This window comes from Amyelois transitella, chromosome 5 (genome assembly GCF_032362555.1).
Source record: "Amyelois transitella isolate CPQ chromosome 5, ilAmyTran1.1, whole genome shotgun sequence".
NCBI lineage: Eukaryota > Metazoa > Arthropoda > Insecta > Lepidoptera > Pyralidae > Amyelois > Amyelois transitella.
The window spans coordinates 2,584,458-2,600,281 of record NC_083508.1 but is presented as its reverse complement, the minus strand read 5'-3'; the positions used below and the strand labels follow the sequence as shown (position 1 = coordinate 2,600,281).

The window sequence follows — 15,824 nt, the reverse complement described above, 5'->3', positions numbered from 1 at the left end:
CAGCAGTTTTATTTTATATTTTTAATCATGTTAATTTCGATATAACAACCCCCCCGTTAAGATCGATCATCACATCTTAAAGTGATGAGAGATAACTTGAAAAGATTGGATTTTCGCTAGAACAAAGTTACATTATTAAAATAAAGAAATTACAAAACTAACAAATCAATAAAAGAAAGTAACTACCCTAAAAAGGACATTCATTAATAAAATTACATTTTATGGTCTTATGATTCATCCAAATATTAATAAACTAGGAATCGTGGCTTCTTGTAAAGTTGTGTATATTCCTCTTGGTAGGAGAAGGCGTCATGCGCACTTCCTCTTCTAAATTTTCAGTAACATCTCTATCTGAGGATTTGAGAGAGTATCTATGAAATGTAGTTTGCGTGGTTTGTGGAGTAGAGTTATTTTTACTATGACATTGATTAAATATTTGGATGCAACATGGAGACTCCATAGGTGTAGATAATCTTTTGCGACATTTGTACAAAAGGTATATTAAAATTAAAGTGCTACTAAATAAACTCAGGGATAGATAATGCGTGCCATAAGTTTCAAAGTGAGATGGATTTTCAAGCTTATTAATTTCATCTTCGAAAGAGCTGAGATGGATGCTGGCATGTAGTAAGGAATCGAGATTATCTAAGTTATTAAGCTTAGAATACGGTAATCGTTCTAGTGTTTTATTTAATCTAGATCTTTCACAACAATCATCTTGTAAGATGTTAAAATTAGATATTGTATTAGTTACATTAGTGATGACTGTTTTGCCAACGGCTGTAAACTGTAAGGTTTTATAAAATGCTTTACATGTCTTAGGTAGAGTTAAAATGCCAGTTCCAAATAAAATAATATCAGAGTTAACATTTTTATCATCGCAAGTTATGTGGCACTTCCCTGGTTCAGACTGTACAAAAATCCATCGATTAAAAGTTAACTTATGAAACAAATCTATTGACCCATATATTAGTTTCGTTACACATATGTCAGGAAGTTTACTGACCACATCACTCAAAAGAGTCGTCTCACACGTGGGATTCGCAATCACTGAAAACACATTCACTAATATGCACACGTGGCATTTCTCACTAATGACCTTGCACTTGTCGACGTCTCCTATCAGTGAGTAAAACATGCGATCAGCTGTTATTGCTACGTAAGAGCTCGTTGGCTCAACAAGGACGAATGTATCAGGTTTCGACATATCGTAAGCAACAGGTAACGGAATTATTTTATACAATTCATAAGCTTGTGGTAGTACAAGTGGAATCTTAATTACAAATATAATTTTGTTCATATGATAAAAACATGTTAGTTTGGATATATCTATTAAATTATGTATATTTTGTAAAGTTAAGGGTGTCGGGAGCTCGTAATGGCTAGGAAGACTATTTCTGTGTTTATCTAATTCATTGTACAGCTGATGCGGGCTGAGTACCGTCGGGTGTAAAATGTTTAGCTTTGCAAAAAGGATAGCATTGTTTACATCTTCTATATCGAAGGACAAGGTCGTGATAATGGACTGTAATGAATTTAGTAGTGAGCTTAATTGAGATTTAATTTCTAGTTTATCGTTGTTATTTGATACAGTTTCTAAAATTTTATGGATAGTTTTTAGATTTTTTAATATATGGTTTTCGTTCTCATCTACTTTAGACATGGTATTATTAAAATATGAAATTGTTGACTTTATTACGTGTATATTGTCCTTCATAAGATGAGCGAGACGTTTTTCATCCGTTTGTACATCTTCAATAGCCCGTGAGAATTTAATTGCATCATCTGAATCTAATGTACCAAAAATAGTCTTTAGCAGGGAGCCACCGAAATCCATTAAACCTCTTTTAAAGCGCGTACCGGGATTTCCATCTATTACTAGATATGCTACAGAAGAGAATTTATTTACATTCAAAATATGTTGATTTTTAAGAGCGGATAATGAATTAATGCAATCTGACTGTATTTTAGAAGAAGTCATTGAATTACAGAATACGTTAAGTTTTTCAAATAAAAACTCTACTTTGTCTAAGTTGGGTTGTACATGGCTTATATCTACGTATGCTAAAATATTCCAATCACTATTGGTAAACTTAACATCTAAAAGCTTATCAAAATAAAGGCCAGGACTGTTGATTACGGGTGATACGTATTCGCAGGTGATAGTCACCGGCAACATCAACCTGAAATAAACAATATGTATCATTTCGTTATGCTACTTGATACTAAGACGTGACGTCACTAGCTAGTTTGATTTCGTCATAATGATGACGTACGTGTTTACGGTTTATGAGCAGCGTAACCGAATGATTTCCATTAAGTTTTATAATTTTGAATGGACCCTTCCACACTGGAGATAGGGCCTTATTTTGTTTATGATGACAACGGACATATACCATATCACCTGTTTTATAGGATAAAGGTTTTGTATGAGAATCGTAGTAATTTTTTGCCTTTTCTTTTGAAGATTGTATATTTTGAAGAGCTTTTTGACGACTGTAGTATAAACGGTGATTTAGAGCTCGGATATAGTCTGTGTAAGTATTCGTATCGAGTGTGTCTATACTTGAGGGTAAGTATGGTTTATAGCCGAAAAGTAACTCTAGGGGTGAGTAACCTGTAGTACTATGTACATTTGAATTATAAGCTATCATGGCACTGGGGATGTAGAGGTCCCAAGTATGTTGGTTTTCACCAATGTATGACCTGAGATACTCCTTTAGAGTGGAGTGACTCCTTTCGAGGGCTCCACACGTTTGAGGGTGATATGGGGATGCAAAAACATGTTTGATACTAAATAATTTCTCAATTTGTTTAAAGAGGTCGGAGCAAAAGTTAGTACCTTGGTCTGAAATTATTAATTTAGGGATGCCCATATGGGAAATAAATAGAACTAGTAATTTGGCTGTTTCTTCAGCGGAACAGGATTGCATCGGGTATGCTTGAGAATATTTAGTTAAATCGTCTTGTAACGTTAGAAGGAATTTAAATTTATGTTCGTGAGTTTCAGGAAGTGGACCGACTAAATCAAGATATAGTTTTTCATTGGGGCGAGATGCCGAAGAAGTTATGATCATAGGGGCCCTGTTTGTATGTCTTAGGGGTTTATTAATTTGGCAAGAACGGCAATTTTTAACATAATCTTCTATGTCCTGGCGCATACTTTTCCACCAGAACTGAGTTTTAATTCTCTCGAGCATGCGTGATATGCCTGGGTGACCGGCGAGAGGAGAATCATGGTTATCTTTAAGAATGCGCTTGACTTCGTCAGGAGTCGGGTATCGGATAGAGTTACGGTAAATATTAACTTTTATGTTTGTATTATGAAATAGGAATGATAAAATATTATAAATTTTATTATAAGATAATTTTGTAAAGGGATCTACGAAATCTGATATAGCGAATTCTTTTTCTTCTAGGTACCAGTATTTAATCATTTCTCTATATTGACGGAGAAGATTAAATATATCTTTATATGTCATCTCATCAAAGTGATTAACCTTAAGGAATAAATGGGTAAACACATGGTTATCATTCGATGTGGAGTAATAAGTATGTAACTCGCGTTCTATGTCACAGATACTCGGTTCACTTGTAGAGGCATTTATGATGTCTTGACAGTAAGGTACGGCTTCATCTAAATCGATAGATGTTGGGTAAGCTATTAATTTACATTTAGCTTTAAGTAATGACTCATTGTGTTCTTGAATTATTGTGTCGAACTGAACCCCGTGTTGTCTGATTATTTGAAGAAATTGTTCATAAGTTTCTGATATAGATGGAAGGATATTTGAGTCATTTTCGTTATGTGATGGTAACGTAGGGTTACATATGATAGAGTCAGAGTTATTATCGTTATTTAGGACGTTAACCGGGAAACGAGATAGGGCATCAGCATTTGCATTTAATTTACCCTTCTTATAAACGATTTCATAGTCGTATTCTTCTAATTTCAGGCGCCATCGGATGAGCCTGGAGCCAGGGTCTTTGACATTGAAAAGCCATACAAGGGGTTTATGGTCCGTAATTATTTTGAACCTTCGACCGTATAGATAAGGGCGGAATGTTTTCACGCCGAATAAAATGGCTAAGAGCTCCTTTTCTATGGTGGAGTAGTTGCCCTCGGCTTTGTTAAGAGTTCGCGAGGCGTATGATATAGGCTTATCGTTACCGATTTCACCTTGAGATAATACGGCTCCTATCGCATAGTTTGAAGCATCCGTGGTTAATAGGAAAGTTTGATTGAAATTAGGATACTGAAGCAAAGGGGCTGAAGTTAATTTCTCCTTAAGGGTAGTAAAAGCTTGTTCTTGATTGTGAGACCACTGGAAAGTAGCGTCCTTTTTTAAGAGGGAGGTCAGTGGTTTTGTTATTTGTGAGAAATTATTAATGAAGCGGCGATAGTAACCGACTAGCCCTAGAAACGATTTAACATCTTTAGGATTTTTGGGAGTAGGAAATTGAGTTACAGCTTTAACTTTTTCAGGATTCGGACAGACACCTTTGTCTGTTATAATGTGACCAAGATAAGCGACTTCACGTCGTAAGAACTCGCATTTATCGGGCTGTAGTTTTAGGTTGAATTTTCGGAGGCGATCAAAGATTAATTTGATTTTAGATATGTGATTTGTCAAATTATGACTATAGATTATGACGTCATCAAGATAGACGTAGGCATGAAGACCTTGGAGACCAGAAAGAACTGTATTCATCAGTCTTTGGAAGGTAGAAGGGGCGTTCTTTAACCCGAATGGCATTCTAGTGAACTCATAGTGACCAGTGGTACTAGAATTTGTATTAATAGAGAAACCAGTCTTCGGTGCATCTTGGGGACTCATCTTGATCTGATGGAAGCTGCTGGAAAGGTCCAGGGTACTGAAATACTTTGAGTGACCTAGCTGGTCTAAGATGTCGGTGATAAGAGGTAGAGGATAACTCTCCGAGACAGTAACATCGTTGAGGCGACGGTAGTCTATTACTATCCGCCATTTCTTTTTTCCGGAGGCGTCTAACTTTTTGGGAACTACCCAAATTGGAGCACTCCAGGGCGACACAGAGGGACGTATTATGTTCTGATCGAGCATTTTGCGGATTTGGGAGTTTACTTCTTCCTTGTGACACTCGGGGAAGCGGTAAGACTTGACATGAATTGGAGGCGCATCTCCCGAGTCGATAGTGTGTTCGATCGCATTTGTGTGTGACAATGGTTCGCCTTCTAAATGGAAGATGTCAGCATAAATGGAACAGCATTCCAATAAGGACTCTTTTTCTTCAGAGTTTAAATGAGAACAGCGTATGAGATTAAGTACCTTTTGCACTCTCTCAGATTTAGAATAAGAAATGGAATTTACGCACTCGAATGAATCTGTAATAGGATGCTGTTCAAGAGGTGTTAACTGTACTTTATAGTCTTTTATTTTAATATCACGATTTGTAGTATTTAAAACAGTTATGTTGACTCGTTTATTTTGTTTAATAGAAACGAGACAGTTGGCAACATAAACACCTTCACTTATAGAATGATCTAATAATAAACCTTCATTATTTTGATAGTTTTCACGAGAGTAATTAGATACTGCGCATTCGATTACAGCTTCAGAGCGAGCGGGAATTATGTATATTGGTTGAATATAGTTTATATCTAGATTTTGTCCGCATATTTGGATAGAATGTGAAGTATAGTCTATATTAGCTTTAAAATGTTGTAAAAAGTCACTACCGATAATACCATCGTATTCCAGATTAATTTTATCATTAACTAGATGAAATTTATACTCGTTATGTTTATCATTTAAAATAAAATCAATGTAGCAAGTACCCAATGTTTCGGAATACGTGTCTATGTTATTAAATCCTTTTATTTTAACTATTTCTTGAGATAATTCTGGTAATTTAGTTAAGCTTGATCGTTTGATGAGACTTATACTTGCACCTGTATCTATGAGTAGGCGTAGCGGACTGGTGGAGAAAGATGTTTTTATATAAACATGAGGAAGACATATTTTCATTGAAGATGAGGATACCTCATAAACAGGGGTATTAAGGTGATTGTCAACCTTGGATTTAGGAAGTTGTGATATAGAAGACCTCTCAGGAGAGGGTGATTGGTGACTCAACGAAACGGGGGCCCTCAGAGGGGCAGGTTGAGATGTAGCAGAATGCTGACTCAGCGAAACAGAGACTCCTTTTGGAGCATGCTGAGATGAATTTGATTTATGACTCAGCGAAACAGAGACTCCTTTTGGAGCATGCTGAGATGGATTTGATTTATGACTCAGCGAAACAGAGACTCCTTTTGGAGCATGCTGAGATGGATTTGATTTATGACTCAGCGAAACAGAGACTCCTTTTGGAGCATGCTGAGATGGATTGGAGTTATGACTCAACGAAATAGAAACCCTCTTTGGAGCGTGTTGAGATGCAATATTTAAATTTTGGGACTTACGCGGGAAGGTGCGTGTGCCTAGATTTTCCGGATGACGACGGCACGTTTTCGAAATCCGCGTAGTTAGTTTAAAGGGTTATCAGTGTCATCAGTATGGTCATGTTCACATGGTTCTTGGTAAGGTTCGGGTGACGGCGCCGGCGAATCGTATGTAATATGATGCATGTCCGCTGGCTTATCGCGATTATTAGAATTACTTTGTAAATTACGCCGCTCATTGTTATATTTCCTTTTGCGGCATTGAGAAATATCATGACCCTTATTTTTACAATATTTGCAGAAAAGCTGGTTACTAAATGACCCTGAGTTATTAGATGTTGATGGTTGAGGGTCTGAAGAGTTACGTGGTGGACCCGTGCGTTTATATTTTTCACGACATTCGGATTCGGAATGACCCTGTTTACCACAGATTTTACATTTAGGTCTGTTGGTTTTATACATTAAATTTTGAATTTTCTCTTCTTCGAGAGCGATATTAATTGCATCGTTAAGGGATTTCGGGCTCCTGCATCTAACGTTATTACTGAGCTGGGGATGTAATCCTAGAGAAAAGGTAAATAAAGCCAGATCTTCGGTCATAGCTATGCGACCGGATAAATCCTTTTTTAAGGATTCTGAATTGTAAATTTCCGATTGTAAATCAGTGAGGCTAGTTTCGACACGGAGTGCGAATTGCGCAACAGTTTCATTTGATAATTGCCTGCACGACTGTAGATCTAACAACAGATGGTTGTAATGTTTTCTTTCACCGAAGTTTTGTTTAAGAAAACATTTCAATTGGTTAAAATCATCAAAAACTTTATTAGAACATGCAATTTGAGCTTTACCTTCTAAGCGTGACAGAATGTACTTATTTATTAGGATCTTTTGACTATGCGACGCCAGATCTAGAGCGTTTTGGCAATTCGTGAGAAAAGCATTAAGAGTTTCACGTTCACCCTTGTAAGGGCTGATAAAGTTGCATAACACATTAATAGGAAACTGTTCGTTCAACGCTACTTCCACATTTTTCTTAGGTTCCGTAGACATTATGATTTAATATATTATTTACTTTTAGAATATTAAATTATAGAATCCACAAGTACGTAAATTAGATATGATAAAATTATTAGATCCGTACGAAAAACGTAGCAATAACAGGTAATAATATGCTTTACTTACAGGAGCTGGAACAACGGGATATTGACTTGCATTTCTTGGCACTTGATTAACACTTTACAGGATACGGTTTAGAGTACGAACACGTAGACACGTTAGCACGTTGTCGGCAATAGGGACTTCAGGGGAAGCTGGTCAGGAACAGCGGGAGTTGTGGCGCACCAGCACGGTGCGGCGACCACGCGTTTGCACGTCGCGCAACGCGTTGTGATCAGGAGTGAGGCGACGACAAGAGTCTCTTAGACTCCTTATGGCAGCAGTTTATGAAGAACCCTCAGGATGAGGTAGACGATCGGCAGGCTTACAGAGAGTAAGGCTTACTGTCGCGACTCGTCTTCGAGGGATGGTGACGGCTTTGACGAGGTGTAGTTTCACAGAGTTAGGACAAGAACACCCCGGAGATGGATTACGGACAGTCAAATGGCGCGGACTTAGAACAACTCACTTTTCAGTCTTTTTTAGTTTTTTAGTTTTTACGCGACCCGTTATGGAATACCAGTGGAATTTTTAAGGCGATATCAACACTGGTATCCCACTTCTGACACCACTGTTACGGAGCGGGTCGGAATTTGGTTTTTAAAAAAAACTATTTAATTAAACTGAAAAAAGAAAGTATATTGAATGATATAGAAATTATAGTGTTTGCCCGGCGGAAGTCCAATCCAAACTAAAGAAACATAATTAAATTATCTGCACTTCGGTTTCCTATTGCATTGACGTCAATGGAATAGGAAACTCAGCAGTTTTATTTTATATTTTTAATCATGTTAATTTCGATATAACAGTACCTTCCCTCTCTATCTAGTTCTGAAGTTAACCTCAAAGCATAAACGGGAGAGAAAATTAGATCTTATTTTGTCTTTTTATCCACATTCATTAGTCAACCGCCAATTAAGAGTCGTGAGTTTTAACTTTGGCACGCTCCGAACATATTTCTTAGATTATGTATTCTATTAATTATTCCTTTGAGAGGATGCCAATGAAGCCACGGCCGTAAGAAAATAATGACAACAACGCGCTCGCGGCCGTTGACATAAATGTCAGTTGATAACTCTTGGAAATAATTTGAATGTTATTGTGTGAATATTAATGTTTTAATGTAATAAAACATCGTTGTGATTGTTAAATACGATAAAAATGGATACGACAACGAGTATGAAGCCTAAGACAATGGCTGAGTTACTACCTGGACTCAGTGGTTAGTATCTTAGCGTATGATACCATATCTAGTATTCTTTTAACTTAAGGCGTACTTATTTTCTGCTTTCTATTCAATTTTCTTAAATATTTGGTGATCATATGTCTATTAAAGTAACTTACTTGTTGATAAATCAAATATTTGTGGTTTTCAGGCATCCTATCTAAAGAAGCTCTACAAACTCTCACTGCAAGGAAACAGCCAAGGAAAACACTTATACAAACACGAACTGCTGAAAAAGTGTTAAAACCATTGACTCTAGCAGAGATGAGAGCTGATATCCTAGGTAATTGATGTTTTTGATGTAATTGTTGCTCACAAAACAATTCATACATACATTTAGTCCAATAATTAGTAGAGTATGGTCCAAAAACCAGCATAGAACTATATGAATGGTTGTGCATGTTGCAAAATATATATTACTTAAAATGCCTTCACACATTTTAATAATTTGATATGAAACAAATTACAAAGCTTATAAGTTGTATTAATTTCAGCTTTGAAAGTCAAGTCTCCAAGAAGGTGCCCGCAATCTACCGCATCTGCTAAAAAGAATTGGAACTCATCAGTGAAGGTTGACAAGAAGATAAGCCACACAGCAGATGGACAAATGAAGAACAATCCTGTTAGAAAAGCTCTCAATTTTCAACCTAAAACTAAGGTAACAGTATATTTTGATAAATTCAAAATGACTAGGTACTTATTATGTGTAGCACTTAAATTCCTAACTAGATAGTTAGTCCTGATTGCAATACATAGCTAAGTCTACTGAACCAATTAGGCTGAAATTTAGAATGATGGTAACTATTTTCTTTAATTATTTGACTTGTGCAATATAAATGCAACAGGTTGCAGGGTTGATTGATCAGTATTAAACAGGCATTGCTTAAAATAGTTTAAAATCACAATATAATTTCAGAGTGTTGTGAATTCGAGAGCTACAATACATCAGGCAACCACAGAAACACCAAGGTTTCCCAAACCAGAGTTCAGAGCAAAAAAGTCAATTATGCAAGGTAAGACATATACATAATAAAATAATATTGTATCTTAATATCAGATTGCTGGAAGGGGAAGGCTGAGGCAAAGGTACCTTGATCCATTCAGAGATATCCTGGCAAAAAGTCTGGTATAATTTGACCGAAGAGCAAGATAAATGCAGCTGAAGTGAAAAAAGTATGCAATGTCTCTGTCTAGCCCTCTGGGAAGAAGTGTGCTGCTTTGTTTGTTTGTTAACTCATTATTGCACATAAAAATGCAATAATGAGTTAACAAAGAAACAAAAAAAAAACTTATATGTATCCATGTAAACTTTAGAGAAAAATAGTCAGTATTATTTTTCAGTTTAAGATTAGTTGTATTTTGTTGCAGCACGGAATGTCAGAATAAGTGGAATCTGTAACATACCAGAAACACCTGTGATCAATAAACCAGTTCGGAGTAGAATGACTCTGGCCAACAAAGAAAATATCTCCAACCAAAGTAATGTCATCAAAAAACCTTTTGTACCACAAAGGCAAATTAATCACAAGAAACTAATGCCTCCCATTCTGGATACACCATTATCCAATGAATCATGGAAGTCTAGTTGCGATGCAAGCTTCCTGCAAAAAGAAAAAGAAATAAACGATGTGGAAATAAAAGCTGCAGCAGTGTCAGACGAGCGTACCTTGGAAAACATTGCAGAAGTAACTCCGCCTGTTTCAACACCATTCAAAGAGTATCGGAATGTCCAAGAATATTTCAATAACTCCAGTGAATTGGAGAGCTCGGCTATGTACAATGACAACACTATCATGTGTTTTGACAAACCCAAACCAGAAAATCAAAGAGACGAAAGTGTTATTGTATCACTCTGCGAATTACTCAACAAAGCAACTGTCACAAACAACGAAAAACCCAGCACGGAGCTCCAGGACCTGATAGAAGTTGAGAGACAAACTGAAAACAATATAAAAATGATTGAAAATGGCATCAAAACTTTGAACAACATCAAAGAATCACAAATTAAATCATTGAAATATGTGAGGAAATTGATCAATGAAAAGAAAAATTGTCGAACTGAATCAAAAGGTGATAAAGATAAAACTCTTGTTGATGAGACCGAAACTATATCAAATGATAAAATACCTATTATTATACAGAGCCCTGAAAAGAGTCACATGCGCGGTGAGCCATGTTCGGTTATAAGATCTTGTGCCAAATCACCATCCTATAAAATACCAAAGAAGAATTTGTGTTTGAGAAAAAAAGTATTTTGCAAATCTATGCCAAATGTGTCCAGCCAGTCTCCGAACAGGGATATTGAGGGTAGAGCTTTGAATATGTATATGAAGATGAAAGAACAGATGAATTTCTTGAACACACCACTTGTGAAGCATCATCGGAAAAGCTTTGTACCAGACACGCCATCTGTCATCACAACGTCTAACAATCTACAGAGACAGTTGGACAAACTATATTGTGGAAGCTAGAAAATTTTAGTAGAATTGTTTGATAGGTTGCTTTATATGAACTTAATTAAATGATAGCTTTTACTCATGGTTTTGCTACTTGTGTATATTAATTAGTCTTTTAGCAAAAATCCCAAGAAAACAAAACTATTTTCGGTTTAATAGATGTCTAGAGATAACAAAGTTTAATCTCACAGTCTTATTATTAATTGTGGTTCAGACTATTGCAATTATAGACTATTTATTTTGTAGAACTTAATATATTCTAATTCCAATGTTAATTTTTGGATTAAGACTGATGCAGTAATCTAAATTTTTCACTGTTTAGAATATATTAAGGTGGACATAGCCTGCGGTGAGTAAAAAAAAAGTACAAGTTTTACCATGAAGAACAAACCAGATATAATTTTTCATTAAATTTTATTTACTTAAGATTTATAGATTATTGCTTTATATTAGAGAAAAACTTAGAATTAATTTATACATTTAGTGATCGGCTGCAGGTTGGTGATGCGATCAAAAAGCCAAACAATAAAGTTATATGTAATTTAGAAACCTTTAGACTTAGACTTCTAGATTGACTTCAGATAATGAATTGTATATTTGTGACTGAACTAACTTAAAATTCTCGAGATAATTTTATTATAAATAAAAAATTAATAAAAAAGCCATTAACTATATTGTTTATTAGTTTTGTTCTTTTACCAGCATCTTTTAAAGTTTGACACAATAACCTGCAACTATAAAATACAAACAAGTTTATTTGCATATAGTGGTGGCGCTGTAGGCGTGGAGGTATTTTACGTTTACAATAAAAAAATTATATTCAAACATAATTCACTTTGTATAGATGCATTTTTTTCTTCTATTTTAATAGATTTCAATGGTTTTCAACACGTTTAAATGTAGATTTTAATTTAATCGATCATCAAAACAGAGTAGTTCAAATTTTACCCACAGCAAAACTTGATAAGCAATTTGTAATGTCACTCTTGAATGTTATTATTTGGTGCTCATTGATAAGTGATAACAATCGTCCCTGAGGCCGTATTATTAAAATACTTAATATTTAAGAATTTATTAAATTCTTGGTGATACCAGATTTCTGTGATATATTAGAATAGTTCAAACAAAAAATGTCTTTATCAAAACCAATTATGAATTTATTGGCATCGTATTTACAAAATCTGTATTTGCATCCTATCAAGACTAAATCCATTACAAGGTGAGTAAATTTTAACGTTCAACTTATAAATTTCCCTAAAGTAGACGATTGAGGTAATGATAATCCAAAAGTTTTAAGGTTAGAATTTAGAAAGTGAAAGTTATTTAGTTGGAATTCAGTTTTTGTTATGAGCGACCGCGACATATATTTTTGCCTTGATTTTCATAATTATTATACACAATTATGTTTTGTATCTTATTTCAGCCGATTTTTCTTATACTTATTTGATAAATGACCTTCGAACTTTGGTTATCAATGGTACCCAAGTATGTTTATCATGGTATCAAGAACAATTATTTAAGTACAATAGCTTATCAGGGTGTCAAAATTAATTGCAATTTGCTAGATTAGCTATAGCTACATATGGGGCCTATACATTAATTAAATTATTATGTATTGTTTTTATTTAAGCTTTGGCATTGTTTGAGTACATTTTCCATTTTCGCAAATCCCACGGGACAAAATTATACCTTGTCCCACCATGGGACAACTCAATGGGACTAGATGGGATAGACCGTATTTTATCGGGATGAAAGCTTCTAAAGGGAGGGAACTTTGGATTTTTCTTGTAGGCGATAGGCTAGCAACCTGTCACTATTTTAATTCCATCATTGAGCCATCCAGCTGAACGTGGCCTTTCAGTCTGAAGACTTTCTACCCCGCAAGGGATATATACGTGATTATATGTATTGAAAGGTAAGCAAAACACGAATTGGTTAAAAAACTACTAACTGCAGTATCTACAAACTTTCTCGGTTTTTTATAAGGTAGGTATGGACATAGTAAGTAATAATTATTTATCCATAGGTAGATGTCGACGTCACTAGTAACACTTCCAATCACATGTTTTCAGCTGTGTCTTGGGAACTACAGGAAGCATTGTGTCGCAACTCCTGGCCGGCGGCAACATAAGATTGGATCCAATTCTTGCTTTCGGACTTTATGGGTAAAATAGTTATAATTTCTCTTATACATTTTCTAATACCTAAAAGTATATTTGACAAATAGCTTGGCTAGTATACCTAGGTAGACAAAAAGGGGAGATAAGACATATCTTTCCTCTCAGTCTCAGAGGTTAACCGAAGAGGAGGAGAGATAATTTTGCCTTGCCTAGCTGTACTTTATACTTTCTCGTTAAATTAATACGTGTTGAGCCGCAGCCAACGTCTTCAAACCTCGGGGCTAAAAACGGCACCCAACATCTAGTATTGCTGCGACAAAATTCAGCAGTGTTTACGTCTCCTATTTATTTGATACGATTTCCAATAGACTAAAGGAAACGCGCTTTGTCCTTTAGTCGCCTGAGCTGAACCATAGGATTTTACAGATTACTATTCGGCGGCACCTTCCCCCACTACTTCTACGAATGGATAGAACGCATGTTCCCAGAAGATGTCGTGGCGTTCCCTCTAGTCAAGAAACTGATCTTCGAGCGACTGATCTACGCTCCTCTCATTCAGGCCTTCTCTCTGTACACTCTGGCAAGATTTGAAGGAAAGAATCACAGTGCTGCGTTGAAACAGCTAAATGCTTTATACTTGACAGTGCTGGAGGCGAATTGGAAATGGCTGACGCTGTTCCAAGTTATTAATATGGCGTTTGTGCCACCTATGGTGAGTACACTTTTGATATAACACACCACACAGTATACTTATGTAACGTTTTAATAAATTGCAGACTCGAATAATCGTAGTCACCCCTAAGAAACTTGATTACGCCTATGTTCAACATACCTGCTTATTAGTACATATATAAATTTTCCACTGTAGCGGGAGCGATGTTATGCCTAGGGAACTGCGGCTCCGACGATGTTGAGTCGGAGGTAGTATTTATATCCAATCCATGAAATCTTTGTTTGGGCGATTTAGATTCTTCGCCGCTATTGACAGTTGTTGTGTGATCGGCTGTTGTGACGTGTGGCGTAGAGATGTCGTCACAATACCAATATATAAATGTAAAAAAATTGTATGCAGATACAAGTCATGACACAGGTAGATCGGTAGACAGGTGTGTAGTCGCTGCCTGCCTGCTGAAACATAACTGCTTCAAGGGGAGCGGGTCTTTTCATGTAGCATGGCAAATGTCTTGTATTTAGTGAATTATTTTTCAGGGCAGAACTTAACTGAATCTACTACGTTCGGGAAATAAACTTTGTCTTATCTTTCTGGTTTTAGCTCAGAGTACTCTACATGAATTTGGTGGGTCTCGGCTGGGCGATTTTCCTTGCTACCAAGCGAAGACAGCAGAGTCAAAAGAAGGAATGATTCACTGAGATAAGAATTTTCGATTGATACAAAATGGTTGGTTGATTGGAAACAAGTGCTTTGGGACCATTAATTTAAGAAAGGAAAATAATTACATTCCTTTAAAAGTCAATTGAAAAGGTTATGGTCAACATTAATTTTGAGGGTGTTAGATATAAGCGGAAAAGTGTATACAAATAAAAGCCTTATTTTTGTTACTTAATTTATTTGACAACAGCAATTTTTGATCCATTAATCGATAGAATATCTGCTTATATATTCTGTGATGTCATCTATTACTATCATCTAAAATCAAATCTGCGAAATCAATTCAATCGGCTTGTGGTGCATTTAAAACTTTCTTTTATATTCAAAGACTTATTTTATATTGATGTTTTATAATAAAGTTGTTTTACTATTTATTACGTGTCGTTATTCAGTATCCTTCACATTCAAATTATTGCTCAGTGTTTGTAATATCTTAGTTGCGTTATACACTTAACTACGAGTATTCTATAAATATCAATTAACGATAGCTTAATTTAATAATAAATAGAAAATAAATAATTTACAAAGACTAGTTAATGTACAAATAAGTTAGTGTAAATATCGGCTGTCAATAAATATATTGCACTTTATTCTAAAAACATTTCAAGAGTCGCTTATTATTAAAGACTAGAGTATTTTGGTACTTAGCACAATTCTTTTTAATAAAAATAAAATAAAATTATCAACCATTCAAAATAAAAACAACAAAAATAAATAAAGAGATCTTTGAACTTGACTTGGAATGATGGTAAAATCATGTATATTTTGACTAGATAAAGATAAGCTTACTCGACTAGATCCTACGTCTGATAATATCAGGTTTATAAGTACACACAAAATAAATTTTGGTCTAACAGTTCTAAGATTATCGTCTTTTAACATCACTCTTTAACTTTCTGTCAGTCGTTAACGTTTTGTAATTATTATCTCGAAGCCCTATACTGGCTCTCGTATTGTGATCTATATTTTTTACCACACAATTTGGCATCACATTTTTTTATCGTTGAGATTGAGATTCATATCCAATATAAAACATTTTTCATAAGATTACTTA

At 35.3% G+C, this 15,824-nt stretch overlaps 3 protein-coding genes across 3 annotated transcripts; 2 read left to right on the top strand and 1 right to left on the bottom strand.

Moving 5' to 3' along the window:
- Nucleotides 1-253: 253 nt before the first annotated feature.
- On the bottom strand, nt 254-2,398 carry LOC132904435 (uncharacterized). Its single transcript, XM_060954829.1, has one exon. The coding sequence runs from the start codon at nt 2,204-2,206 to the stop codon at nt 254-256; it is 1,953 nt and encodes a 650-aa protein (XP_060810812.1). The 5' UTR covers nt 2,207-2,398.
- Nucleotides 2,399-8,583: 6,185 nt separating this feature from the next.
- On the top strand, nt 8,584-12,006 carry LOC106138558 (uncharacterized). Its single transcript, XM_013339739.2, has 5 exons — nt 8,584-8,801; nt 8,956-9,087; nt 9,299-9,462; nt 9,721-9,817; nt 10,173-12,006. The coding sequence occupies exons 1-5, from the start codon at nt 8,741-8,743 to the stop codon at nt 11,273-11,275; spliced, it is 1,557 nt and encodes a 518-aa protein (XP_013195193.2). The 5' UTR covers nt 8,584-8,740; the 3' UTR covers nt 11,276-12,006.
- A 245-nt stretch (nt 12,007-12,251) lies between these two features.
- On the top strand, nt 12,252-15,144 carry LOC106138568 (peroxisomal membrane protein 2). Its single transcript, XM_013339749.2, has 4 exons — nt 12,252-12,479; nt 13,333-13,425; nt 13,807-14,092; nt 14,654-15,144. Exons 1-4 carry the CDS (start codon nt 12,391-12,393, stop codon nt 14,741-14,743), a joined length of 558 nt encoding a protein of 185 aa, XP_013195203.1. The 5' UTR covers nt 12,252-12,390; the 3' UTR covers nt 14,744-15,144.
- Nucleotides 15,145-15,824: the final 680 nt, after the last annotated feature.

What these genes read in the sequence shown, in the direction of transcription:
- LOC132904435 (XM_060954829.1), bottom strand. Translation starts at nt 2,206, where the DNA reads ATGATACATATTGTTTATTTCAGGTTGATGTTGCCGGTGACTATCACC.
- LOC106138558 (XM_013339739.2), top strand. Translation starts at nt 8,741, where the DNA reads ATGGATACGACAACGAGTATGAAGCCTAAGACAATGGCTGAGTTACTA. An exon ending in GATGAGAGCTGATATCCTAG is followed by an intron (nt 9,088 to 9,298) that starts GTAATTGATGTT and finishes TATTAATTTCAG; the next exon opens with CTTTGAAAGTCAAGTCTCCA. An exon ending in ATTTTCAACCTAAAACTAAG is followed by an intron (nt 9,463 to 9,720) that starts GTAACAGTATAT and finishes ATATAATTTCAG; the next exon opens with AGTGTTGTGAATTCGAGAGC.
- LOC106138568 (XM_013339749.2), top strand. Translation starts at nt 12,391, where the DNA reads ATGTCTTTATCAAAACCAATTATGAATTTATTGGCATCGTATTTACAA. An exon ending in AAGACTAAATCCATTACAAG is followed by an intron (nt 12,480 to 13,332) that starts GTGAGTAAATTT and finishes ACATGTTTTCAG; the next exon opens with CTGTGTCTTGGGAACTACAG. An exon ending in TGGCGTTTGTGCCACCTATG is followed by an intron (nt 14,093 to 14,653) that starts GTGAGTACACTT and finishes TTCTGGTTTTAG; the next exon opens with CTCAGAGTACTCTACATGAA.